The 27,809-nt window shown below is 46.7% G+C and overlaps 1 protein-coding gene across 1 annotated transcript in view; it reads right to left on the reverse strand.

The window, feature by feature from the left end:
* LOC134908898 (cytochrome P450 2K4-like) overlaps positions 1-15,848 on the reverse strand; it is a 92,783-nt gene extending 76,935 nt beyond the window's left edge. The window contains exon 1 of the mRNA XM_063915123.1: positions 15,672-15,848. Within this exon, the coding sequence (XP_063771193.1) occupies positions 15,672-15,848 (177 nt within the window). The remainder of the gene's footprint in view (positions 1-15,671) is intronic.
* Positions 15,849-27,809: the final 11,961 nt, after the last annotated feature.

A 27,809-nucleotide genomic window follows, 5' to 3' on the forward strand; every position in this document is an offset into this window, starting at 1 on the left:
GAAGTCTTTTAGTCACATGCAAACCGCTTTAATTAAAAAAACAGAAAAAAGAAAATCTACGGGAAGGTGAAGGATAGGAAGCCATAAGATGAACAAGAAAAGGACTTCTGTTACTCACTCAAGGGGGTTTCAGGTGGCGCCAGAGCCTGGACCACCCGACAGCATCCAACCTCTTCCTATCCATATCCATCATCCTCTTAACCTTGTGCAGAATATTTCCCACCACCTCCTCACAGGGGAGGACCTTTGCTCTGAGGGAAACCTGACACTGTGCACCCCATGTGTGAAACCTAACTGCTAAACTAACTATAAAAATTGTGGTTAAATCAAACCTTCTATACCCTTTGAACGCCCCATAAACCCACTCAGGGTAACTAAGCCCCGAAAGGCACGGGATGCGTAAGGCCCTTGATACCGCTCTGTAAACCTTTATATTGAAGGGACACTCAAGGAGGAAATGGTCCATTGTCTCCACCTTCCCTAGACATTCCTCACGTGGGCAGCCACGATCATTGGCACTTCGATACTTGAGGTTACCCCGCACATAAAGCCTCCCTTGGAAAGAAAGCCAGGCAATATCTCTGAACTTCAGTGGGATTCTTTGAGAATTAATCAAAGACAACCCATCTGAGCAGACACTGCCTGGGCAGTCCCTTAACGACAGCGGAGCATAAAAGTGAGTCCGCAAAATTCTTCTCTCCTTCTCCCTTCTAGAGAAGTTTTTGACTTCACCCACCTCCAGCCCCCAAAGCCTCGTCATCTTCAAGCACAGTATAACGTAGATCGGGAGGTAGCCATGCCGGACTCGAAAGGTTTTTACTTGGCCACCATCCATCCATAACCTGAGGAAGGGAAACACCCAGGCCCTAAAACTCTACCCATCGAGGGGGAGTTCTTAGAAACAAACTCCCTAGATTCAGTTTTAAAAACGTTGCAGCAAAAAACACCACAGGGTTGACCATACTCAGCCCCCCCTGTTCCCTCGATCTGTAGGTGATCCCTCTCTTGACCAGATTCATTCTATTCCCCAATAACATCAGGAAGAATAAAGAATTCATCTTGGTCCACAAAGACTGTGGCAAGAAGCACACATAACTGACATACAGAAAAAGCGGAATCAGATAGGTTTTGCATAAGTCAACCCTCTCCCTGAGAGAAAGTTGCCACCTTCTCCAGGACTGCACCTTCCTGGTAGCATCTTCCAGCCTCTTCTCCCAATTCTGAGTGGCATAATCACCACGGCCAAATTTGATACCTAGAATTTTTATCTCTGGACTGGCGCGGGGGAGGCTATCCAGAAGGGTAAATTTATCACCTTCCTCCCCCATCCAGAAAGCTTCACACTTATCCTGATTGATTCGGGAGCACGAAGCCTCAGAGTACTCACAGATAAGATGTTCCATGCCACGTGCCTCTGCCACAGACGACAGGACCACAGTAACATCGTCTGCGTAGGCCACCACCCTCAGCGGCAACCCAGGGCCCAGCTGAACCCCTGCCACAGCACCGCTCTCAATCCTCCGCACAAAAGGATCAATTGCAAATACATATAGAAGGGGGCTCAGGGGACACCCCTGACGGACACCCGAGTCGACCGCAAAAGCAGGGCCTACCCAGCCATTGACAAGTGGGAAGCTCTCAGCCTGATTGTAAATGACACGTAGCCAATCTACCACCCTCGCTGGAAGACCATACCTCTCCAGCACAGCCCACAGGTAATGATGATTAACTCGGTCAAAAGCCTTGGACTGATCCAATGCCAGCAAATACTTGCCCCATTTTTCAGCACGACAATGCTCCACAGCCTCCCGGATGCCAAGGACAGCACTAAAGGTGCTTCGGCCTTTTACAGTGCAATGCTGAGACGGAGAAAGTAACAGCCCGGAAACTTCCATCAGCCGATTAAAAAGTACCTTTGCCAGAATCTTTCTGTCCGTATTGAGAAGAGCGATGGGGCGCCAGTTCTCAACACGCACCAGGTCCCTACCTTCAGACAATAATATGAGAGCAGAGGATCTCATAGAGGGAGGGAGTGATCCCTTACCCAGGCTTTCATTAAATACCTCCATGAGATGAGGAGCCAATATGTCTGAAAAAGCTTTAAAAAATTCAGATGTTAACCCATCTGGGCCCGGAGATTTTTTTATAGACAAACCGTCTATGGCTCTCTTGACCTCCTCCACTGTCACATCACTGCCCAAAGAGTCAAAAGAAGGATCAAGTTGCTCAAGTCCAGGTGTCTCCCTCAGAAACTGATCCATCCTCTCTCTGATGAGTGGCTGCTCAGACAAAAGGCTGGAATAATAGGACCTGATGACTCCCAAAATACCCTCCCTGTCTTCATGAAGAGTACCCTGGTCATCAAACAGGCCCCGGACCTCCCTCAAATCAACTGATTTTCTGCAACTCTGGTAGGGATCAGGCGAGTGGTACTTTCCATAATCCCTCTCCAGAATCAAAGAAGCCAGGCGATCGTACTGATATTCCTTCATCTGAGCCTTCACCCGGGAGATTTCCCCACTACCTCCACGCTCAGAGATCAAGAAATCCAGTTTCTCAGGCTCTGGTAGATACATCTTTTTTTCAAGTTTTTCCTGGCTACCAGCCTTTGAAAAAGCCTTCGAGTCCTCTTTTTACACTCCTCCCACCACTCAGACCTACTCCAACCAGCCTCCAGAAGTGTTTCCTGTAGTTGAAGAAAGTCTCTAAAGGACTGACTAACTCCCTCCTCCTTTAGGAGCTCGGAATTCAAACGCCAAAGGCCCGCCCTTTCTGAGGGGTTTCTGAGACGTTCAAAGCAACACACAGAAAAACGTGATCAGAGAACTCTACTGGCTTTGTCTCAGGAGGCAAAGTTTTCGAGGACTCCTTAACAAAAAACCTATCTATCCTAGACCTACGACTACCACAATGATAGGTGAAACCTGTGAGGTCTGGGAAATGGCGAACGTGCACATCCACCAGACCAGCCTCTCTAACCATGCTAACTAGAAAATTGGAATCATAGCCCAGGGTCGCCTTTGTGTCCCCTCTGTCTTTTGGCCTAATGACGGTGTTAAAATCACCTCCAAAGACAATCTGCTGGGCCGTAAAAAGAAACGGTTTTATCTCCCTGAAAAGACATTTCCTGTCCCACTTTGAATGGGGCCCATAGATGTTTATTAGCCTCAGGTCATGTCCTCTCAGGTTGACATCTAAAATCATGCACCTACCTACCTGTAAATCTATAATCCTGTGCACGTTTACCATATCAGTAAAAAGCACTGCCAACCCACTGGACGCCTCGGCCGCAAGAGACCAGAAGGAAGGCCCCCGCTTCCACTGACACTTGGCCCGATGGAGTGTGGCCAAGTCACCTACCCTGGTCTCCTGCAAAAATAAAAAGTCAACATCAACCGTGTTGAAAAAATCGAAGGCCAAGAAACGAGCACGTTCAGAAAACACGGAAGCCACATTAACGGTGGCACATCGTATAGGTTGGGGATCCATGTTTCTTGGATTATAGAGGTAGGACCCCATTCACTTTTTCTTTGCTTGTCTTTTAGAATCCTCATCCGAGGATCCTACTCTTTTACACGTAACCCCGAAGGGAAGAACATCCTCATCGGACAAAGATTTCTTCCACCTCCCCCTCCTCCACCCCACCAACAACTGAGACCGCAGTCTCACAGAACAGACCCTTAGATCCCTGTACAACAACACCCTCCCTAATATCACACCCCTCCCCATTTGCAACCCTCTCTGGGGGAGGATCCGGATCAGGGACTTTTGGGGCAATAATACAAGAACCGCCCCCAGGATCATCCCCCCCAGAGGACGCCAAAGGAGAATAGGTAAGGCTCCCTGCCTCAAGGCTAGGAGTCTCCACCACCATCACCTCTCCCGGAGATTGAGGGGCCTTCCCCTCTGAACTCTGCACTACCTCAACCTTATTTAATAACGGTACCAAGGCCTGGCTTAACTCTGTCCCTGTAGGATCCCACTCTAGATCCCCCTGAGAACTATCTAAGTGCTTGGTTTTGCTCTGAACTTTACCACATCCCCCCTTTTCCTGTTTAGCTTTGACCGTAACTGCCACCCCATCAACAGACAGATTAGAGGCCTGTTTTGGCTTTTTACTTTTAGAAGTATTCGGAACAAACACTAGCTCTTTTCCCCCAACCATGACTACCTCCCCCTCATCCTCATCATCAGCAGAGGACAAAACGTCAAACCTATTAGAGCATACAACGTCCACCCCCTTCTTTTTCAGCTTCTTCCTCCTGCCTTTACTCACTGCCTGAAAAGATGCTTCCCCCCTTTTGACCTGGACTTTCCCTACCCCACCAGCTTCTAGTTTCCTCAACATATCTTGATGCTGTAAAGCAACCACCATGTTATCCTCATAACTGGGCCTGATTTCTAGTGCCTCCTCAACCACCCCTGCATCATGATTATGCAATGCTTTAGGGCACCGACTATAGGGATGGCCATCCGCTCCGCAGAGATTGCACCTCACCTTATTACACTCACGGGACCCGTGCCCCATCTGGCCACACAAAGCACATTTAACAACCGTACAATCATTACTAAGGTGGCGAAAGTCACCACACTTGTGACAAGTTCTGGGCTGCCCAGGATAGAAGCACTGAAGCCGGTCACGGCCAATATAAGCAGCAGATGGTATGTGCTTAGTCTCAGCCCCTACCTGGTGCAACCTCACAAAGGTCGAATAGGCACCACCCCAGACCCCCTTAGTGTAATCAAATTTCTCAAGTGGGGGCAACACTGTGCAGGACCTGGACAACCAATATACGATATCCGCAGACGGTAGTGACTCATTGCGCACCAGAAAAGTAATCTTTACCCTATCCTGCCTGGTGATGGTGTTGGTTTTAAAATGGCAGTACGGCTCCTTGGTCTTGTTCTTCTCCCATTGGGAGCCAAAAGCTTGCAAGCCATTCAGGGAGAGGAAGCTCAGATCAAAGTCAGGAGTTCTCACCGGATGGATGCACGCAAAAAGGTCTGCGGCCCTAAAACCCAGCGAGAATACTATATCCAAGAACTCCGACTTTGAAGGAGCCTCCCCTTCCCCTACCCATCTAAACTGAACCACATTACGCCTTTTTATAGGCTGACCCCCACTTACCCCAAGCTGAGGACCAGTACTAGCCCAACCAGAACCCTCCAAAGTTTTGGCATATGAACCAGATCCTGGTCTAACCACAGGAGAGATTACAGGGAGACCCTTGGGTGCTTGAACATTTACCTTCTTACTGACCTCTATACCCGCACTACCAGCCCCACCAGCCATCCTAGTTTGGTTTGCCTGGATCAAGCCTACGGCCGCTAAAGCCCTCACAGGCATATCCATATCTCCGTAAACTGTTTCTACTAGTGTAGTCTCCTCAGGGGTTAAGCTGCTTTTATCAACTGCCGGCAGTCTTTGGGCCAATCTTTGCCCAGTTTTTAATATGGCTTCATACTCCGGAATTCCCATTGATGCAGTTAATGATGTCACTCGTGATGTCACACATGATGCGTCTTTGGCCCCGCCCCCCTCAGCCACCACAGCGACTAAGCCAGAGCCAGGCGCTGCTGGCTTACAGGGAGAGCCAGCCTCAGCATCTACCACGGCCCGCGCCGTCCCCATATCCGCAGCTTCAGAGACAAGTGCATCGGGAGCAAGTCCACAGGAAGCAGTAGCAGCCACCAGAGCTCCGGCAGCCGCCGTCACCCCGGCAGCCACCATGCCCCCTGCACTGCCACCACCCAGCACTCTCTCTGGGAGAGACGCCTCCCCCTCATGGAAAGCACAGGATGACATCATCGCAGGGTTCCCCTCGGTATCCACGGCACCAGACGCAATCCCAGAGGTTTCACCTCCATCATGGCCCACGATATCCACCACTTCTTCCGCAGTCTGGCTGCCCACTTCCATGTCTTCCACTGGAACTATGAGCCCAGATGCCGCCACAGAACCCGCCGGGACCAGGCCGCCATCACATCCGCCATCTTGTCCTGGTATGAACTCTAGCAGTGCTTTTTCCTTTTGCAATAGAGCCTGATCCTGCAACATTTTAATCCTCTTTTTAACTGCAGCCAAAGTGTCATTCAGCTCCCAAAGTTCATCTTGCAGGGCAACTCTCTCCCATCTGCTGCTACAGTTACGCCTTCTTTTTTTATAAGTAATGCGGGAGTATATACGGTTCTGCTCCATTCTTAATTCCTCTAGACTCATATTCATGTATTTATCACTAGAGGATGTTGAATCCTCCAGGCTGCAATCAGAAACCTCAGCATCTCCACCTGCAGCACTAAACCCCGCCCCACCACAGGCAAGCTCATTCACCTTATCATCACCTCCCTGGGTTACCTCACTCAGAGAGCCGGCATCCTGCGGTTTGGGGGTCTCCAGCTGGGGATCCTGTTTCATCACTGGACCCACAATCACTGGAAACGCTGTACTGTCCAAATCCTCCAGCACTGAGGCTTCCACTGCAATCGGTAGGTCAGAATTCCCAGGGCCTCCCTCAGGCCTTGCAGCCTGGGACTCTCCGTCATCCTCCTCCCCAGGAGGATCCATCCTCCCCTGGGATGCTCCCAGGGGAAACACTGCAGGCTTTTAAGGAGAACCAGGGCCTAGGAGCTATACACTGTGCACCTGTGTAGAATGCCCTCATGTATATACTGCTGCACCTGTGTATAATGCCCACATGCATATACTGCTGCACCTGTGTATAATGCCCACATGTACTGCTGCACCTTTGTATAATGCCCAAATGTATACACTGCTGCACCTGTGTATAAAGCCCACATATATATACTGCTGCACCTGTGTATAATGCCCACATGTATATACAGCTACATCTTTGTATAATGCCCACATGTATATACTGCTGCACCTGTGTATAATGCCCACATGTATATACTGCTGCACCTGTGTATAATGACCACATGTATATACTGCTGCACCTGTGTATAATGACCACATGTATATACTGCTGCACCTGTGTATAATGACCACATGTATATACTGCTGCACCTGTGTATAATGACCACATGAACCCTCAGGCTCATATATTGTGTGTAAATCTGGCTCTGGTACTAGCCAGTGCCTCCTGAGCCATCTACCTCCCCGCACGTCCCTGATAGATAGATAGATAGATATATATATATATATCTATCTATCTATCTATCTATCTATCTCTTAGTATTGAACAAAGAAACTGCGGCACTCCAAATGCAAAATTTTTTATTGGTTTAAAATATCATGACAGCAATGAATACAGCAACGTTTCGGTACTCTCAGGTACCGTTTTCAAGCCTCATGCTGTCTGGCAAACAATCAATGGTTTGTTTTGCACATTGATTGTTTGCCAGACAGTTTCTTTGTTCAATACTGCATTATTCATTTGCTGAGGGCACCCTTCCACTGATTATTTTGCTAGCATCGAGTGCGGGTTCATAACTTGGAAATATATATATATATATATATATATATATATATATATATATATATATATATATATATATATATATATATATATATATATATATATATATTCTGCAGAAACGCAATGGGCAGCACTCAGCAGACTTCTTGTAGTCAGTGACATCCTCCATTGGACCTGCATGCATGTCTGACTGGCGACATAGCCAGCAAGAATTATGCTACCTAATGCAGCATGGCTTCTGCTCCCCCCTGCTGTTGTTCATCGCTGCCAGCATCCGTGTGTATTCACTTGCCGATGCCGGTACCCCTGCCGGGTCCCATTGCTGACAACATCATATTATTTGTGAGTCATCTACTGTGTACATAGCATTAGAGGGATTTCCTATATCCTAAGAAAGGTATCTTTACTCTTGAACTAACTTACTCCTTTCACTGCGCTTAGGTGGTCATTCCGAGTTGATTGCTCGCTAGCAGTTTTTAGCAGCCGTGCAAACGCTATGCGCCGCCCACTGGGAATGTATTTTAGCTTAGCAGAAGTGCGAACGAAAGGATCGCAGAGCGGCGGCAACGTTTTTTGGGCAGTTTCTGAGTAGCTCAAAACCTACTCAGCGCTTGTGATCACTTCAGACTATTCAGTTCCTGTTTTGTCGTCACAAACACGCCTTGCGTTCGCCCAGCCACGGCTGCGTTTTTCCTGGCACGCCTGCGTTTTTCCGAACACTCCCTGAAAACGGTCAGTTGACACCCAGAAACGCCCTCTTCCTGTCAATCACTCTGCGGCAACCAGTGCAACTGAAAAGCTTCGCTAGACCCTGTGCAAAACTACATCGTTCGTTGTGCCCATACGTCGCGCATGTGCATTGCACCGCATATGCATGAGCAGAACTGCCGTTTTTTAGCCTGATCGCTGCACAGTGAACAACTGCAGCTAGCGATCAACTCGGAATGACCACCTTAGTTTTCTCTTTGTGACCACAACAACAACTATTATTTCAGCAACTTCTATATATTGATGCCAATGTCCATGTTCCTTCTTATTTAGCAATACATAAATAAGGATTGATAATGTCCTTGAACTGTTCTTCACTCAGATTGCTGGTAGGGACTTAACTAATATATTCATGCAATATGAGTTTGGCAATCAACCCTCAACAGTACTGCTGTCTACTTTGCTAGCCAATCAGTGTACAGTTAGTGGCAATCAGGGACATGCAGTCAGGGGAGGCAGAGGAGGCACAGCCTCACTAAGGCCTGCCATCAGGGGGGTGCTGTGGGCACAGCTGTCCCGGGCCCTGCCTCTCTAAAAAGAGAGGAAAGGGCCCGGGCCGTTCATGCCACCGTCCGCGATGCTCCGCCCACTTTTCATAATCGAGTTCTGGCACAAGAGGGGAAGAGGACACTGTAATCTTCTATTGTAAACGTCCCTCCAAAAATGGCCGCCGCCTCAGAGGAGACAGTTATTGAAGATACTAGAGAAGGCTCCTGTAGTATCTTTAATAACTGTCTCCCCTGGGGCAGCGGCCATTTTGGCAGAGACTTTTCAATAGAAGTTTGCAGCGTACTCTCCCCCCTCCTGTGACAGTGCCAGATCCCGGTCATAAAAAGGGGGCAGAGGTACACGAAATGGATGGGCGGAGCTTCACGGGACTAGGCTGCTACCACAACTGCTACAGCTCCGGCCAGCCTGTGATAGGTAAGTTGAGGGAGAGTGAGCGGAAGAGAGAAAGGTGTGTGTGTGTGTGTGTGTGTGTGTGTGTGTGTGTGTGTGTGTGTATGTGTATGTATGTATGTATGTATGTATGTATGTATGTATGTATGTATGTATGTATGTGGGGGAGGGGGCTGCCAATTTTGTTAGTCCAGGGCCCAAGAATTTCTGATGGCAGCCCTGGCCTCATCTGTCATGCTCCCTGTCATTCTAAATCTTAACTAAAACAAAGCAAAAGAAAAGTGACTAAGACTAAAACTAAATTTAAAATCCTTGTCAAAATTAACACTGGAAGTAGGAATTTACATTTTTAAAGAACAATTGTGTGTTCTAGATATTTGCAGAAAAAAATATATAGCCTGCTGTGAAGGAAATATGATTGTTTATTGCATTTTTTTGTCCTAACAAACTTAAGGCATTAATTTGTATATGATATATGGAAGCATTACGGTAAGCCACATTCCCAGCCTACTGAGCCCAGATTACTATACACATAGTTAAAGGTATGATAACTTCTCAAGGGAATTTTAGATAAATGTTCTTCAGCAAAATCTATTACAGTATCACTAAACTGCTTTCAAAAGTTATGAGTAAAATAATAACTAAAATTAGACTAAAATGAAAACTGAGCTCCACTGATTAAATATTGACTAAAACAAAGTAAAAGAAAAAGTAAAATGCAGTGTCATGCGATGAGGTGAATGGCTGGGGAGGAACGCATGGGGATGGGTCTGAATTCTGGGTGCCTACCTCACCCCTCTACTCACTGTAACTCTCCCCTCACTACATAAGCTACAGTGTCCATTGAGCCTCCTATATGCATCCCTGTGTCTTTTCTTATTGCTGATGACTGAGATCCGACTACAGTGCACTTCCTTGTCACATGACACATCCAAGTGTCCATCAGTGCACAAGGCCCGCCCCCACATTCAGAGGCATGCCTCTATTAGCTCCCTTTGTGTGCAGCTTTACTGTTCAATGTGTTGTCCTGACCCCAGCTCTGCAAAGCAGTGTCTGACTGTAGAACTGAGGCAGAGATGTTGCAGCTTCATCTCTCATCTCCCTGCAACTTCCGGGGATCTCCACAAAGCTGGTGAGTGTTAGCTATAAAAGGATTACACTAAGCAAAGAAGATGTTTATGTTATAAATATTTTCTTTGTATTATTCTAATCGTTTTTATATAAAATCTCAGGAGTTTGACAGAGAGAATGACAGGGATACCTACCCTGACTGCACGCCCCTGTTAAAATCTGACTTTAAACCAACTACAATTATAAGTAAGCAAATAAGACTTAAACTAATTTGAAAATCCTTGTCAAAATTAGCACTGAGATGGCACTGACCTAGGACAGGAGGAGAAAGTAGGGTGGTACGGTGGAGTAGGGGAGGCGGCAGGACGAGATGCAGCAGTGGAGAGGTCAGATAGAGCAGAAGACAGTCCTAAGTTTTTGAATGTGCAGTGTATAGGTAGAATAGACACAATCAGACTGTCTGGTTGTGAACTGTAATCTCTGTTTAAAGTTCTTGTGAAATGTCAAGGCACAGAACCGTATGTAAGCAGCACTGCACACTGAAGAAGTCAGCATTTTAATTTCTTTCACAAACCTGTTATGGAGCTCCACAAAAGCCACCGGAGAACCATAATCTTCTATGACTACAAGAGTGGTCTGAGACAGCAGGAGAGCTTTGGCCAACTGCGAGCTGCATTTGGGGAGGAAGCCCCATTCTGAACCATGGTGTTTGAGTGGTTTGCAGAATTTGGGCGTGGGAGTCAGTCCCTGGAATATGAGGAGTGCTGCAGGTGACCTGTGCCCACCATCACAGAGGACAACGCTGCTGCCACATGGGCCAAACTTGAGGTGGACACCAAGGTGAGTACGACATTGGGCCTAATTCAGACCTGATTGTAGCAGAAAATTTGTTAGCAGATGGGCAAAACCATGTGCGCTGCAGGTGGGGCAGATATAACATGTGCAGAGATAGTTAGATTTGGATGGGTTATTTTGTTTCTGTGCAGGGTGCTTTATTTTTACACTGCAATTTAGATTTCAGATTGAACTCACCCCACCCAAATCTATCTCTCTCTGCACATGTTATATCTGCCCCCCCCCCCTGCAGTGCACATGGGGGGTCATTCCGAGTTGTTCGCTCGCAAGCTGCTTTTAGCAGCTTTGCACGCGCTAAGCCGCCGCCTACTGGGAGTGAATCTTAGCTTAGCAAAATTGCGAACGAAAGATTCGCAATATTGCGAAAAGACTTCTCTGTGCAGTTTCTGAGTAGCTCGAGACTTACTCTGCCAGTGCGATCAGTTCAGTGCTTGTCGTTCCTGGTTTGACGTCACAAACACACCCAGCGTTCGGCCAGACACCCCCCCGTTTCTCCAGCCACTCCCGCGTTTTTCCCAGAAACTGTAGCGTTTTTTCACACACTCCCATAAAACGGCCAGTTTCCGCCCAGAAACACCCACTTCCTGTCAATCACATTACGATCACCAGAACGAAGAAAAAACCTCGTAATGCCGTGAGTAAAAAACCTAACTGCATAGCAAATTTACTTGGCGCAGTCGCACTGCGGACATTGCGCATGCGCATTAGCGACTAATCGCTCCGTTGCGAGAAAAAAATAACGAGCGAACAACTCGGAATGACCCCCATGGTTTTGCCCATCTGCTAACAAATTTGCTTCTACGATCAGGTTTGAATTAGGCCCATAGTTAGGGAAGGAGATAGTGGGGAGGGCGGCCTGGACTTCACATCCTAATGATAAAATTGTATTCAGCAATTGAAAAGATATAAATTAAGTGATAGCTAAATAAAAAATACACAACGTCAGTTCTGCAATTGTCTCATGGAAGGATGATAACTATGAGTGTATGGGGGAACGGCATCCCGGTCTCCGGTTTACTCACCCCAGTGCCAGTCTATTTCTTTAATGCCCCTACTCTCTACCTTCTTGCCAGGAGTGTCTTCTGGGGAAGATGGGTAAACAGGGCTCAAAGTCAGTTGTCCTAGGTGCTGCTGTTCCTAGTTATGGTGTGTTCCAGGTTACACACTGTTGTGATCTCCTGGGCAGCGCAGGACTTCCGGGTCCCGGGTCTTGTGAGTGGTGTCGCTTTGTAAGTAAAGCCTGGACTCCGCTCCTTACGGTCGCCAGAAGCAGTATGAGGTGCATGGGGCAAGCTCACCTAATACATTATAAAGGTGCCTTGGCTCCTAGTTAGGGTGTGCTTGGAGATGCCCACCAGCGTGGTTCCGTGGTCTCGCAGGTTTTGGTACTTTGTGATGCAGACTTCTGTCTGTGGGCAACAGCAGGTGGCCTCACAGGTGCTTCAGCACAGCGTGACTATTCAGCATGTCTAGCGCACCCCCAAGCCACCGCGAGGTCTGCAGGAGCTATTGCTATGCCACTGGATACAAGGTAGTGCTATCCAGCTGGGGAGCTGTGTAATAGATCTAATGCTATGAAGGTTTTTTGGCACTCAACATCCATGATAACCTCTGCAGACTACTGATATTTATAATATTTTACATAATGTTTAGTTCAATTTATGTAATATTACCTGTACTTTGGGGGTAACTCAGAGTTGTTAGCAAATCAAAAAGTTAGCAATTGGGAAAAACCATGCTGCACGGCAGGTGGGGCAGATGTAACATGTGCAGAGAGATTTAGATTTGGATGGGTTATATTGTTTCTGTGCAGGGTAAATACTGGCTGCTTTATTTCTACACGTCAATTAAGATTTCAGTTTGAACACACCCCACCCAAATGTAACTCTCTCTACACATGTTACATCTGCCCCACCAGCAGTGCAGGGCTGTCTTTTCGTATGGGCTCAGTGGACCGTTGCCCATGGGCCCCAGGAGTATAAATCGGCCCTGGGGAACCGGAGATATCTGTCTTCAAAGCAGTGGTCCCCAACCAAGCCTGTTAATTGCTCTTCAAAGCCAGATATCTTGGGATCTGTCTGACTTTGAACTTTTTGACGGTATACTCCAAAAGCTGGGACTCTCCCCTTTCGGTGGATATTGGCAGCTTGTCTCTACTATGCCCAGAACCAAAGCTATCAGCCTTCCAGCAGCTGGTTCCTACTCCAGCTCCACACGCCTGGTATGCAGTTTTATATTCGTCTGTGGTTTGCTCTGTCTCCTGATCCTGATCCCCAAGTTCCTGCAGTCAAGCAAGCTGCCCTCACCGCTCCCTGAGTATTAAATACCCCCTACAACCCTAGAAGTCATGTACCAGGGCCCCGTCATCCAGCCCAATGCCCCCTTCTACAGTTTTAGTGTTCTCCCTTCTGCCCCATCTCCCAGCAACTGTGCAGTAATGGAGTAATTAGCAGAAATTACTGCTCCAGGTCCTACATGCTGAGTGGAAGATAGAACACCTCCTACTGCCCGCGGGACATCAAAGCTGCCACTGATAGCACCCCGCACCACTACCGCTGGAGGATGGGCAGGGGCCCCAGTGCATTGCTTTGCCCAGAGGCCTACACTGATGTTAAGACGGCCCTGCTGCAGTGCAACATGGTTTTGTCCAATTGCTAACTTATTTGGTTTGCTAATAACTCTGAATAACCCCCTTTGCCAGGTTCCAGTAAATAAATAGTGGCTGCTATGGATGAACGACATGTCAACTATCTGACATTGTTTATTTACAGGGCTATTCATTTTAAAATAGACCATCATGCCAAAACTTATTAACCAGCATCTTATTAACCAGAACTGAAATGGAATATCTGCAGGAATCTTATCTATCTATCTATCTATCTATCTATCTATCTATCTATCTATCTATCTATCTATCTATCTATCTATCTATCTATCTAGGCCCGTACACACTGGCCGATATATCGATATATTGTTCTCTTGTCGCGGGTCCGTCGGCCAGTGTGTACGGCCGATATGTCTGTGAACTCCATCGTTCACAGACGTATCGTGTCGGCCCCGCAGCACAGCCGACGGCCAATATATCTACCGATATATAGGCGCGTCGCTGTGCATGTACGGGCGGTCGGCCGACCGCCCGTACACATGCTACTGCGGCCGCCGGTGATTGACAGCTGAACTGGGCGGGCGTATGTACACGCCCGCCCAGTTCATGACGTCAGTCCCCGACGGAGCGGCCAGTGTGTATGCTCAACACACTTCCCAATCCGTCCATAGATATATCTGCCGATCAATTGATCGGCAGATATATCTTCCAGTGAGTACCCACCTTTAGTTTGTGGTCTCATCCTTGTAGTGTTTGTTCCAAGTGAGGGTAGTAACCTTATAATTCTTCAACAGTCAGAGTCACTGCCCGTGTACTATATGTTGCTCTCCTTTAATTGTCAGATTATTACTTTCCTTTGGGTAAGAGATAACCTGTGTCCCCCGACATCCCCAGAATGTGAGATAAACACCATAGTACATTATATTAAAAGTCGCCTCTTTCGGAATCTCAGAACAACAGAACACTGACACCGGGGTATCAGCTAAATCAAAGGTTGCCGCCAGCATATTGTTCAGCGCAGAAAGTTACCTATCATTGCAAAAAAATGGCCTATTTTATAAATTTCTTTGTCTTTTGGTAATCATAAATACCTATTTAGGAGCCGCAATTACATTAATTCATCAGTATAGAATCTCTGGTTTAAATAAAAAAATGTTTTGGATCCCTTGCGCCCGACAGAACAATTAAGTTGTTGCTCCGTTTGGGCGCCAATACGGAGGGCGCCCATTTATTTCTGTTCTCCCCCTCCTTAAGGGGGCGAGCAGAAATGCGCGAAAGCCCTTGTCGCTCCAAATAGTTTGGACAGGTCAGCTTATTTGGGTGCAACCAGCGAGATAAAGGAATGGGCGCCCATTGCCGGAACAACAATTGCATACTACCCCATCTAACGTAATGGGCAATACGGAGGCGACGGGATGCACTGAAACAATTGAATCGCCTCCATTGGAGATTGCTAATTAATCTGAACCTGGAAATTGTCTAATTTAGGTTTAATTTGTGAAATAAGCAATCACATTGGCTAGCTTGGGTTATAATGCAGTACAGATGGGTCCACATTTATCTTGACCTTTAATAGGATTAACTGCGACTGGCCAGTCGGACTTAATCCCCTGCTGTAATGACTTAATCCCCTGCTGTATTGTTCTCTGTATTGTATTGTAGTTGAGAACAATAGATGAAAGGTTTATGCTAATAAACCATGGTGTTTCTACTTTCTAGGCGCAGAAAACTAGTCAAGATAACCCGTGGACCCATCTGTATATGAAGATTAGTAGTAATATTATTATATGTAAGCAAACTCTAGTTTCTGTACAATGTATTTACTTTAAGTGGTTGGAAACCTCTTTGGAATCAGAAAAAAATATCTTGAATCCCAGCGTTAGCTCTGTACTGCAGCCCTCTCTATATATAGATATTAACTCACAATGATATTTTAGTATTACAATCTTATGGTGTATATAGTGCCATTAAAAGCACCTCCATATTGTAGCATTTTATGTCACATAAACACTTGCTATAGCATGACGTTCTCTTACCTCTAAATACGTCAGGTGCGGTTTGCTTAAATTCATGATATGTAAGTTCCCGATCAGTGGCCAACATTTAGGTCCTGGAGGAAAATTTGCTGAGCTTGTTTTACTCCACCGGTGCAAAATATATAACAGCACTAATATCAGCACAAAGTACGTAGCGACAGAGAGCCCCAAATCCATTGTGTTATCAGCGTACCTGAGACGGACTGGATCTGGCAGCTGTAAGGCAGCTGTATATAACCCTTGTGCTTCACCTTTGTCTCATTGACACTGACTGTGTGATGCAGATTAACTAAAATAAACAGCATTGGAAAATATCTAATTATAATAACTACTAACATAAAAAGTTTTAAAGGGAACAATATCACCAGCAAAAGCTCTAATGCAGAAATGAGCAAAGTGATTACAATGAACATATTACTTAGTAGGAGTCTTTGTGAATGAGAATTAAGGAAACCTCATATTCTGGTTAGAGATGAGCGGATTCGGTTCGTTGAGATCCGAACCCCCCCAACTTCACCTATTTTACACGGTTCCGAGGCAGCCTCGGATCTTCCTGCCTTGCTCGGTTAACCCGAGCGCGCCCGAACGTCATCATCCCGCTGTCGTATTCTCGCGAGATTCGTATTGCATATAAAGAGCCACGCATCGCCGCCATTTTCACTCGTGCATTGGAGATGATAGCGAGAGGACGTGGCTGCGTTCTCTCAGTTTCTGTGTTCAGTGTACTGCAAATATCTGTGCTCAGTGTGCTGCAAATATCTGTGCTCAGTGTGCTGCAAATATCTGTGCTCAGTGTGCTGCAAATATCTACGTTCTCTGCCTGAAAATGCTCAATATCTGTGCTGCATTGTAGTGTATATAGTAGGAGGACAGTGCAGAATTTTGCTGACCACCAGTATATATATAGCAGTACGGTACAGTAGTCCATTGCTCTACCTCTGTGTCGTCAAGTATACTATCCATCCATACCTGTGCTGCATTGTAGTTGTGCGCAGTATTTAGTAGGAGGACAGTGCAGAATTTTGCTGACCACCAGTATATATATATATATATAGCAGTACGGTACAGTAGCCCATTGCTCTACCTCTGTGTCGTCAAGTATACAATCCATATCTGTGCTGCATTGTAGTTGTGCGTAGTATATAGTAGGAGGACAGTGCAGAATTTTGCTGACCACCAGTATATATATAGCAGTACGGTACAGTAGGTCATTGCTCTACCTCTGTGTCGTCAAGTATACAATCCATATCTGTGCTGCATTGTAGTTGTGCGTAGTATATAGTAGGAGGACAGTGCAGAATTTTGCTGACCACCAGTATATATATAGCAGTACGGTACAGTAGTCCATTGCTCTACCTCTGTGTCGTCAAGTATACTATCCATCCATACCTGTGCTGCATTGTAGTTGTGCGCAGTATATAGTAGGAGGACAGTGCAGAATTTTGCTGACCAACAGTATATATATATAGCAGTACGGTACAGTAGGCCATTGCTATTGATATATTAGTGGCATATAATTGCTATTGATACTGGCATATAATTCCACACATTAAAAAATGGAGAACAAAAATGTGGAGGGTAAAATAGGGAAAGATCAAGATCCACTTGCACCTCGTGCTGAAGCTGCTGCCACTAGTCATGGCCGAGACGAAGAAATGCCATCAACGTCGTCTGCCAAGGCCGATGCCCAATGTCATAGTAGAGAGCATGTAAAATCCAAAAAACAAAAGTTCAGTAAAATGACCCAAAAATCAAAATTAAAAGCGTCTGATGAGAAGCGTAAACTTGCCAATATGCCATTTACGACACAGAGTGGCAAGTAGCGGCTGAGGCCCTGGCCTATGTTCAAGGCTAGTGGTTCAGCTTCACATGAGGATGGAAGCACTCATCCTCTCGCTAGAAAAATGAAAAGAATTAAGTTGGCAAAAGCACAGCAAAGAACTGTACGTTCTTCTAAATCACAAATCCCCAAGGAGAGTCCAATTGTGTCGGTTGCGATGCCTGACCTTCCCAACACTGGACGGGAAGAGGTGGCGCCTTCCACCATTTGCACGCCCCCTGCAAGTGCTGGAAGGAGCACCCGCAGTCCAGTTCCTGATAGTCAAATTGAAGATGTCACTGTTGAAGTACACCAGGATGAGGATATGGGTGTTGCTGGCGCTGGGGAGGAAATTGACCAGGAGGATTCTGATGGTGAGGTGGTTTGTTTAAGTCAGGCACCCGGGGAGACACCTGTTGTCCGTGGGACGAATATGGCCATTTACATGCCTGGTCAAATGACAAAAAAAAAATCACCTCTTCGGTGTGGAATTATTTTAACAGAAATGCGTACAACATAGTGTCAAGCCGTGTGTTGCATTTGTCAAGCTGTAATAAGTAGGGGTAAGGACGTTAACCACCTAGGAACATCCTCCCTTATACGTCACCTGGAGCGCATTCATCAGAAGTCATTGACAAGTTCAAAAACTTTGGGTTACAGCGGAAGCAGTCCACTGACAACTAAATCCCTTCCTCTTGTAACCAAGCTCCTGCAAACCACACCACCAACTCCCTCAGTGTCGCCAATAGTCCTGCAGGCCATGTCACTGGCAAGTCTGACGAGTCCTCTCCTGCCTGGGATTCCTCTGATGGATCCTTGAGTGCAGTGACGTGCGGTGAGGTCAATGGCTGGGGAGGCACCAAGTGAAGCCCCATCCTCAGGGCCAGAATATAGGATGGGGGGTGAATGGAGTGGGCTCCCAGAGGCCCTCACATATTGGAGTCCGGCCTGCAATCTAAATGGGAAAAAATGCTGTATCGTCTGAGGGGGAATGCAGTTAATTTCCCGAACGATGGGATCCCGGTGGTTGAAATACCGACGCTGGAATCCCGACAGCTGGGGAAATGCTGTCGAATTCCCGACCAAAGGCCTGTATTCTTACTCGGATGGTGGTCCACACCACCACCAGAGGGGGAATATAATAGTGTGGTGAGCAAAGCAAAGCTCGCCACCAGGCCCAAAGCACAGCGAGCTCGCGAGGGGATCACCGCGCGCAGCTACACCTGGCTCTGCCCCCGGCAGGAGGATGGGAGACCAGGGGCAAATGCAGAATTTTAAAAGGGCGGTTTCCAGATATATGATTTTACATATATGATGATTATTATTATTATTTACATATAGATCAAGTTAACGTTTCAGTTGTATTTAACTTACGGGGTTCTGACGAAAGTTAAATAACTGAAACGTTAACTTGATCTAAGGGCTTAATCTTTTTCTTTTTCCGCTGCTGTTCCAGTCCCTATTGAGTGCCGCCTTTCTACCACTATATATATATATATATATATATATATATATATAGCAAGATGGCGGCACTCAGCGACTCCAAAAAGGTTATGTTTATTGTAATAAACGGCACCTTTTTGCACTTTATCAAGTCTACGAGAGCCGCCATCTTGCTGGATATTTTGGGGGTCATTATTCCATGGAGGGCACCAGAGCAAGTATATACTGCTGATGAGCACAGCGAGAGAGAGAGCACACAGAACCAGAGCAGGGGAGACAGAAAGAGAGAGATGGGAAGGGAGAAAGAGATAGATGTGGGGAGGGAGAGAGAGACATAGAAAGGGAGGAATAGAAAATAGAAAAAGAGACTTGGGGGGCGGGAGACACATGGGAAGGGAGGAAGAGAAAGAGACATGGTGAAAGAGAGAGACGAGGTGAAAACAAGGCGAGAGAAAGACATGGCGAGAGTGAGAGAAAGACATGGCGAGAGTGAGAGAAAGACATGGCGAGAGTGAGAGAAAGACATGGCGAGAGTGAGAGAGACATGGCGAGAGCGAGAGAGACATGGCGAGAGCGAGAGAGACATGGCGAGAGCGACATGGCGAGAGCGAGAGAGACATGGCTAGAGCGACATGGCGAGAGCGAGAGAGAAATGGCGAGAGCGAGAGAGACATGGCGAGAGCGAGAGACATGGCGAGAGCGAGAGAGACATGGCGAGAGCGAGCGAGACATGGCGAGAGAGGCATGGCAAGAGAGAGAGGCATGGCAAAAGAGAGACATGGCGAGAGAGACATGGCGAGAGAGACATGGGGGGTAATTCTGAGTTGATCGCAGCAGGAAAGTTTTTAGCAGTTGGGCAAAACCATGTGCACTGCAGGGGAGGCAGATATATAACATGTGCAGAGAGAGTTAGATTTGGGTGTGGTGTGTTCAATCTGCAATCTAAATTGCAGTGTAAAAATAAAGCAGCCACTATTTACCCTGCACAGAAACAAAATAACCCACCCAAATCTATCTCTCTCTGCACATGTTATATCTGCCTCCCCTGCAGTGCACATGGTTTTGCCCAACTGCTAAAAAATTTCCTGCTGCAATCAACTTGGAATTACCCCCATGGTGAGAGAGACATGGTGAGAGTCTGAGAAAAAGACATGTAGAGAAAGAGAGAGCAACATAGCGAGAAAGACAGGTTTATCAGCAGCAGAAAGATTGAGCACTTAGAGCTGTGAGATGCAGGGGAGAGCAGTTACCTGGTGGTCTCTATGTGGAGGGCGAGTCGCTTCTCCTGCTAGACGCCCTGGCACGTGCCACAGCTCGGATGGGGTCCCGGCCGAGTCACCCACGTGCAGACAGCAATCCGTCGGGGATGGTGGGCAAAGACCGGGTGGCCGGGTCACCTAACTGTAGGAGGTAGTTCGGGGAAGTGGGTGGGGGCAGTCCGGGGAGGGGGTGGATGTTAGACCCTGTGCAGGATTGTGTGAGGAGAGGAGCCTGCACGCATGCTGGTAGTATTATAATCATTAACATATGCATCTGGGTGCTGGTGGGGTTTTGGGACTAGAACCCAGATGATAAGGAGAGTCGTCTGTTATTTTATTTTACAACAGACGCCTGTCCTCCTCATGTGCTTCGTACAGGGGGAATAAAAATTAGGGATGAGCGGGTTCGGTTCCTCGGAATCCGAACCCGCCCGAACTTCAGGTTTTTTTACACGGGGCCGAGCGACTCGGATCTTCCCGCCTTGCTCGGTTAACCCGAGCGCGCCCGAACGTCATCATCCCGCTGTCGGATTCTCGCGAGGCTCGGATTCTATCGCGAGACTCGGATTCTATATAAGGAGCCGCGCGTCGCCGCCATTTTCACACGTGCATTGAGATTCATAGGGAGAGGACGTGGCTGGCGTCCTCTCCGTTTATAGAGAAGAGTGAGACAGTAGAGAGAGACACAGTAGTAATTTTGGGGAGCATTAGGAGGAGTACTAGTAGTTACTTGCTGAAGTGATAGATAGTGTGACTGTATTATCTGACTTGTGGGGGAGACACTGACAGTGGGGAGCAGTTAGAGTCTGAGAGCAGGACTCAGGAGTACATATAACGTACAGTGCACACTTTTGCTCCCAGAGTGCCACACTGCCATTGTGACCACACTGACCACCAGTATAATATATATTGTGATTGTCTGCTTAGGAGTACTACTTGCAAGTTGCTGATAGTGTGACCAGTGACCTGACCACCAGTTTAATAATCACCACCAGTGAGTTAATATATATATATATATATATATATATATATATATATATATATATATAATTGTATATAATATATATATATAATATTGTATACCACCTACCCGTGATTTTTTTTTCTTTCTTTCTTCTTTATACATACTACTATAGTAGCTTACTGTAGCAGTCTGCGGTGCTGCTGAGCTGACAGTGTCCAGCAGGTCCGTCATCAGTCATTACATAATAAATATATATACCTGTCCGGCTGCAGTACTAGTGATATTATATATATATATATATATATATATATATATATATATATATATATATATATATATACATATATTGATTTCATCTCATTATCATCCAGTCTATATTAGCAGCAGACACAGTACGGTAGTCCACGGCTGTAGCTACCTCTGTGTTGGCAGTCGCTCGTCCATCCATAATTGTATACCACCTACCCGTGTTTTTTTTTTTTTCTTTCTTCTTTATACATACTACTATAGTAGCTTACTGTAGCAGTCTGCGGTGCTGCTGAGCTGACAGTGTCCAGCAGGTCCGTCATCAGTCATTACATAATAAATATATCTACCTGTCCGGCTGCAGTACTAGTGATATTATATATATATATATATATATATATATATATATATATATATATATTGATTTCATCTCATTATCATCCAGTCTATATTAGCAGCAGACACAGTACGGTAGTCCACGGCTGTAGCTACCTCTGTGTCGGCAGTCGCTCGTCCATCCATAATTGTATACCACCTACCCGTGTTTTTTTTTTTTTTTTTCTTCTTTATACATACTACTATAGTAGCTTACTGTAGCAGTCTGCGGTGCTGCTGAGCTGACAGTGTCCAGCAGGTCCGTCATCAGTCATTACATAATAAATATATATACCTGTCCGGCTGCAGTACTAGTGATATATATATATATATATATATATATATATATATATATATATATATATATATATATATATATATATATATATATATATATATATATATTGATTTCATCTCATTATCATCCAGTCTATATTAGCAGCAGACACAGTTCGGTAGTCCACGGCTGTAGCTGCCTCTGTGTCGGCAGTCGCTCGTCCATCCATAATTCCTTCCCAACACTGGACGGGAAGAGGTTGCGCCTTCCACCATTTGCACGCCCCCTGCAAGTGCTGGAAGGAGCACCCGCAGTCCAGTTCCTGATAGTCAAATTGAAGATGTCACTGTTGAAGTACACCAGGATGAGGATATGGGTGTTGCTGGCGCTGAGGAGGAAATTGACAAGGAGGATTCTGATGGTGAGGTGGTTTGTTTAAGTCAGGCACCCGGGGAGACACCTGTTGTCCGTGGGACGAATATGGCCATTTACATGCCTGGTCAAATGACAAAAAAAAAATCACCTCTTCGGTGTGGAATTATTTTAACAGAAATGCGTACAACATAGTGTCAAGCCGTGTGTTGCATTTGTCAAGCTGTAATAAGTAGGTGTAAGGACGTTAACCACCTAGGAACATCCTCCCTTATACGTCACCTGGAGCGCATTCATCAGAAGTCATTGACAAGTTCAAAAACTTTGGGTTACAGCGGAAGCAGTCCACTGACAACTAAATCCCTTCCTCTTGTAACCAAGCTCCTGCAAACCACACCACCAACTCCCTCAGTGTCGCCAATAGTCCTGCAGGCCATGTCACTGGCAAGTCTGACGAGTCCTCTCCTGCCTGGGATTCCTCTGATGGATCCTTGAGTGCAGTGACGTGCGGTGAGGTCAATGGCTGGGGAGGCACCAAGTGAAGCCCCATCCTCAGGGCCAGAATATAGGATGGGGGGTGAATGGAGTGGGCTCCCAGAGGCCCTCACATATTGGAGTCTGGCCTGCAATCTAAATGGGAAAAAATGCTGTATCGTCTGAGGGGGAATGCAGTTAATTTCCCGAACGATGGGATCCCGGTGGTTGAAATACCGACGCTGGAATCCCGACAGCTGGGGAAATGCTGTCGAATTCCCGACCAAAGGCCTGTATTCTTACTCGGATGGTGGTCCACACCACCACCAGAGGGGGAATATAATAGTGTGGTGAGCAAAGCAAAGCTCGCCACCAGGCCCAAAGCACAGCGAGCTCGCGAGGGGGTCACCGCGCGCAGCTACACCTGGCTCTGCCCCCGGCAGGAGGATGGGAGACCAGGGGCAAATGCAGAATTTTAAAAGGGCGGTTTCCAGATATATGATTTTACATATATGATTATTATTATTATTTACATATAGATCAAGTTAACGTTTCAGTTGTATTTAACTTACGGGGTTCTGACGAAAGTTAAATAACTGAAACGTTAACTTGATCTAAGGGCTTAATCTTTTTCTTTTTCCGCTGCTGTTCCAGTCCCTATTGAGTGCCGCCTTTCTACCACTATATATATATATATATATATATATATATATATATATATATATATAGCAAGATGGCGGCACTCAGCGACTCCAAAAAGGTTATGTTTATTGTAATAAACGGCACCTTTTTGCACTTTATCAAGTCTACGAGAGCCGCCATCTTGCTGGATATTTTGGGGGTCATTATTCCATGGAGGGCACCAGAGCAAGTATATACTGCTGATGAGCACAGCGAGAGAGAGAGCACACAGAACCAGAGCAGGGGAGACAGAAAGAGAGAGATGGGAAGGGAGAAAGAGATAGATCGGGGGAGGGAGAGAGAGACATAGAAAAGGAGGAATAGAAAATAGAAAAAGAGACATGGGGGGCGGGAGACACATGGGAAGGGAGGAAGAGAAAGAGACATGGTGAAAGAGAGAGACGAGGTGAAAACAAGGCGAGAGAAAGACATGGCGAGAGTGAGAGAAAGACATGGCGAGAGTGAGAGAAAGACATGGCGAGAGTGAGAGAAAGACATGGCGAGAGAGAGAGACATGGCGAGAGCGAGAGAGACATGGCGAGAGCGAGAGAGACATGGCGAGAGAGGCATGGCAAGAGAGAGAGAGGCATGGCAAAAGAGAGACATGGCGAGAGAGACATGGGGGGTAATTCTGAGTTGATCGCAGCAGGAAAGTTTTTAGCAGTTGGGCAAAACCATGTGCACTGCAGGGGAGGCAGATATATAACATGTGCAGAGAGAGTTAGATTTGGGTGTGGTGTGTTCAATCTGCAATCTAAATTGCAGTGTAAAAATAAAGCAGCCACTATTTACCATGCACAAAAACAAAATAACCCACCCAAATCTATCTCTCTCTGCACATGTTATATCTGCCTCCCCTGCAGTGCACATGGTTTTGCCCAACTGCTAAAAAATTTCCTGCTGCAATCAACTTGGAATTACCCCCATGGTGAGAGAGACATGGTGAGAGTCTGAGAAAAAGACATGTAGAGAAAGAGAGAGCAACATAGCGAGAGACAGGTTTATCAGCAGCAGAAAGATTAAGCACTCAGAGCTGTGAGATGCAGGGGAGAGCAGTTACCTGGTGGTCTCTATGTGGAGGGCGAGTCGCTTCTCCTGCTAGACGCCCTGGCACGTGCCACAGCTCGGATGGGGTCCCGGCCGAGTCACCCACGTGCAGACAGCAATCCGTCGGGGATGGTGGGCAAAGACCGGGTGGCCGGGTCACCTAACTGTAGGAGGTAGTCCGGGGAAGTGGGTGGGGGCAGTCCGGGGAGGGGGTGGATGTTAGACCCTGTGCAGGATTGTGTGAGGAGAGGAGCCTGCACGCATGCTGGTAGTATTATAATCATTAACATATGCATCTGGGTGCTGGTGGGGTTTTGGGACTAGAACCCAGATGATAAGGAGAGTCGTCTGTTATTTTATTTTACAACAGACGCCTGTCCTCCTCATGTGCTTCGTACAGGGGGAATAAAAATTAGGGATGAGCGGGTTCGGTTCCTCGGAATCCGAACCCGCCCGAACTTCAGGTTTTTTTACACGGGGCCGAGCGACTCGGATCTTCCCGCCTTGCTCGGTTAACCCGAGCGCGCCCGAACGTCATCATCCCGCTGTCGGATTCTCGCGAGGCTCGGATTCTATCGCGAGACTCGGATTCTATATAAGGAGCCGCGCGTCGCCGCCATTTTCACACGTGCATTGAGATTCATAGGGAGAGGACGTGGCTGGCGTCCTCTCCGTTTATAGAGAAGAGAGTGAGACAGTAGAGAGAGACACAGTAGTAATTTTGGGGAGCATTAGGAGGAGTACTAGTAGTTACTTGCTGAAGTGATAGTGTGACTGTATTATCTGACTTGTGGGGGAGACACTGACAGTGGGGAGCAGTTAGAGTCTGAGAGCAGGACTCAGGAGTACATATAACGTACAGTGCACACTTTTGCTGCCAGAGTGCCACACTGCCATTGTGACCACACTGACCACCAGTATAATATATATTGTGATTGTCTGCTTAGGAGTACTACTTGCAAGTTGCTGATAGTGTGACCAGTGACCTGACCACCAGTTTAATAATCACCACCAGTGAGTTTAATATATATATATATATATATATTTGTATATAATATATATATAATATTGTATATAATATTGTATACCACCTACCCGTGGTTTTTTTTTTTCTTTCTTCTTTATACATACTACTGTAGTAGCTTACTGTAGCAGTCTGCGGTGCTGCTGAGCTGACAGTGTCCAGCAGGTCCGTCATCAGTCATTACATAATAAATATATATACCTGTCCGGCTGCAGTACTAGTGATATTATATATATATATATATTGATTTCATCTCATTATCATCCAGTCTATATTAGCAGCAGACACAGTACGGTAGTCCACGGCTGTAGCTACCTCTGTGTCTTTTAGTTGTGCCTATTAAAATATGGAGAACAAAAATGTTGAGGTTCCAAAATTAGGGAAAGATCAAGATCCACTTCCACCTCGTGCTGAAGCTGCTGCCACTAGTCATGGCCGAGACGATGAAATGCCAGCAACGTCGTCTGCCAAGGCCGATGCCCAATGTCATAGTACAGAGCATGTAAAATCCAAAACGCCAAATATCAGTAAAAAAAGGACTCCAAAATCTAAAATAAAATTGTCGGAGGAGAAGCGTAAACTTGCCAATATGCCATTTACCACACGGAGTGGCAAGGAACGGCTGAGGCCCTGGCCTATGTTCATGGCTAGTGGTTCAGCTTCACATGAGGATGGAAGCACTCAGCCTCTCGCTAGAAAACTGAAAAGACTCAAGCTGGCAAAAGCACAGCAAAGAACTGTGCGTTCTTCGAAATCCCAAATCCACAAGGAGAGTCCAATTGTGTCGGTTGCGATGCCTGACCTTCCCAACACTGGACGTGAAGAGCATGCGCCTTCCACCATTTGCACGCCCCCTGCAAGTGCTGGAAGGAGCACCCGCAGTCCAGTTCCTGATAGTCAGATTGAAGATGTCAGTGTTGAAGTACACCAGGATGAGGAGGATATGGGTGTTGCTGGCGCTGGGGAGGAAATTGACAAGGAGGATTCTGATGGTGAGGTGGTTTGTTTAAGTCAGGCACCCGGGGAGACACCTGTTGTCCGTGGGAGGAATTGGGCCGTTGACATGCCTGGTGAAAATACCAAAAAAATCAGCTCTTCGGTGTGGAAGTATTTCACCAGAAATGCGGACAACATTTGTCAAGCCGTGTGTTGCCTTTGTCAAGCTGTAATAAGTAGGGGTAAGGACGTTAACCACCTCGGAACATCCTCCCTTATACGTCACCTGCAGCGCATTCATAATAAATCAGTGACAAGTTCAAAAACTTTGGGCGACAGCGGAAGCAGTCCACTGACCAGTAAATCCCTTCCTCTTGTAACCAAGCTCACGCAAACCACCCCACCAACTCCCTCAGTGTCAATTTCCTCCTTCCCCAGGAATGCCAATAGTCCTGCAGGCCATGTCACTGGCAATTCTGACGAGTCCTCTCCTGCCTGGGATTCCTCCGATGCATCCTTGCGTGTAACGCCTACTGCTGTTGGCGCTGCTGTTGTTGCTGCTGGGAGTCGATGGTCATCCCAGAGGGGAAGTCGTAAGCCCACTTTTACTACTTCCACCAAGCAATTGACTGTCCAACAGTCCTTTGCGAGGAAGATGAAATATCACAGCAGTCATCCTGTTGCAAAGCGGATAACTGAGGCCTTGACAACTATGTTGGTGTTAGACGTGCGTCCGGTATCCGCCGTTAGTTCACAGGGAACTAGACAATTTCTTGAGGTAGTGTGCCCCCGTTACCAAATACCATCTAGGTTCCACTTCTCTAGGCAGGCGATACCGAGAATGTACACGGACCTCAGAAAAAGACTCACCAGTGTCCTAAAAAATGCAGTTGTACCCAATGTCCACTTAACCACGGACATGTGGACAAGTGGAGCAGGGCAGGGTCAGGACTATATGACTGTGACAGCCCACTGGGTAGATGTATGGACTCCCGCCGCAAGAACAGCAGCGGCGGCACCAGTAGCAGCATCTCGCAAACGCCAACTCTTTCCTAGGCAGGCTACGCTTTGTATCACCGGTTTCCAGAATACGCACACAGCTGAAAACCTCTTACGGCAACTGAGGAAGATCATCGCGGAATGGCTTACCCCAATTGGACTCTCCTGTGGATTTGTGGCATCGGACAACTCCTAGATGGGCCAGGTGTTTGTGTCGGCCAC

The sequence above is a fragment of the Pseudophryne corroboree genome, chromosome 4 (assembly GCF_028390025.1).
Source record: "Pseudophryne corroboree isolate aPseCor3 chromosome 4, aPseCor3.hap2, whole genome shotgun sequence".
In the NCBI taxonomy this organism is placed as follows: domain Eukaryota; kingdom Metazoa; phylum Chordata; class Amphibia; order Anura; family Myobatrachidae; genus Pseudophryne; species Pseudophryne corroboree.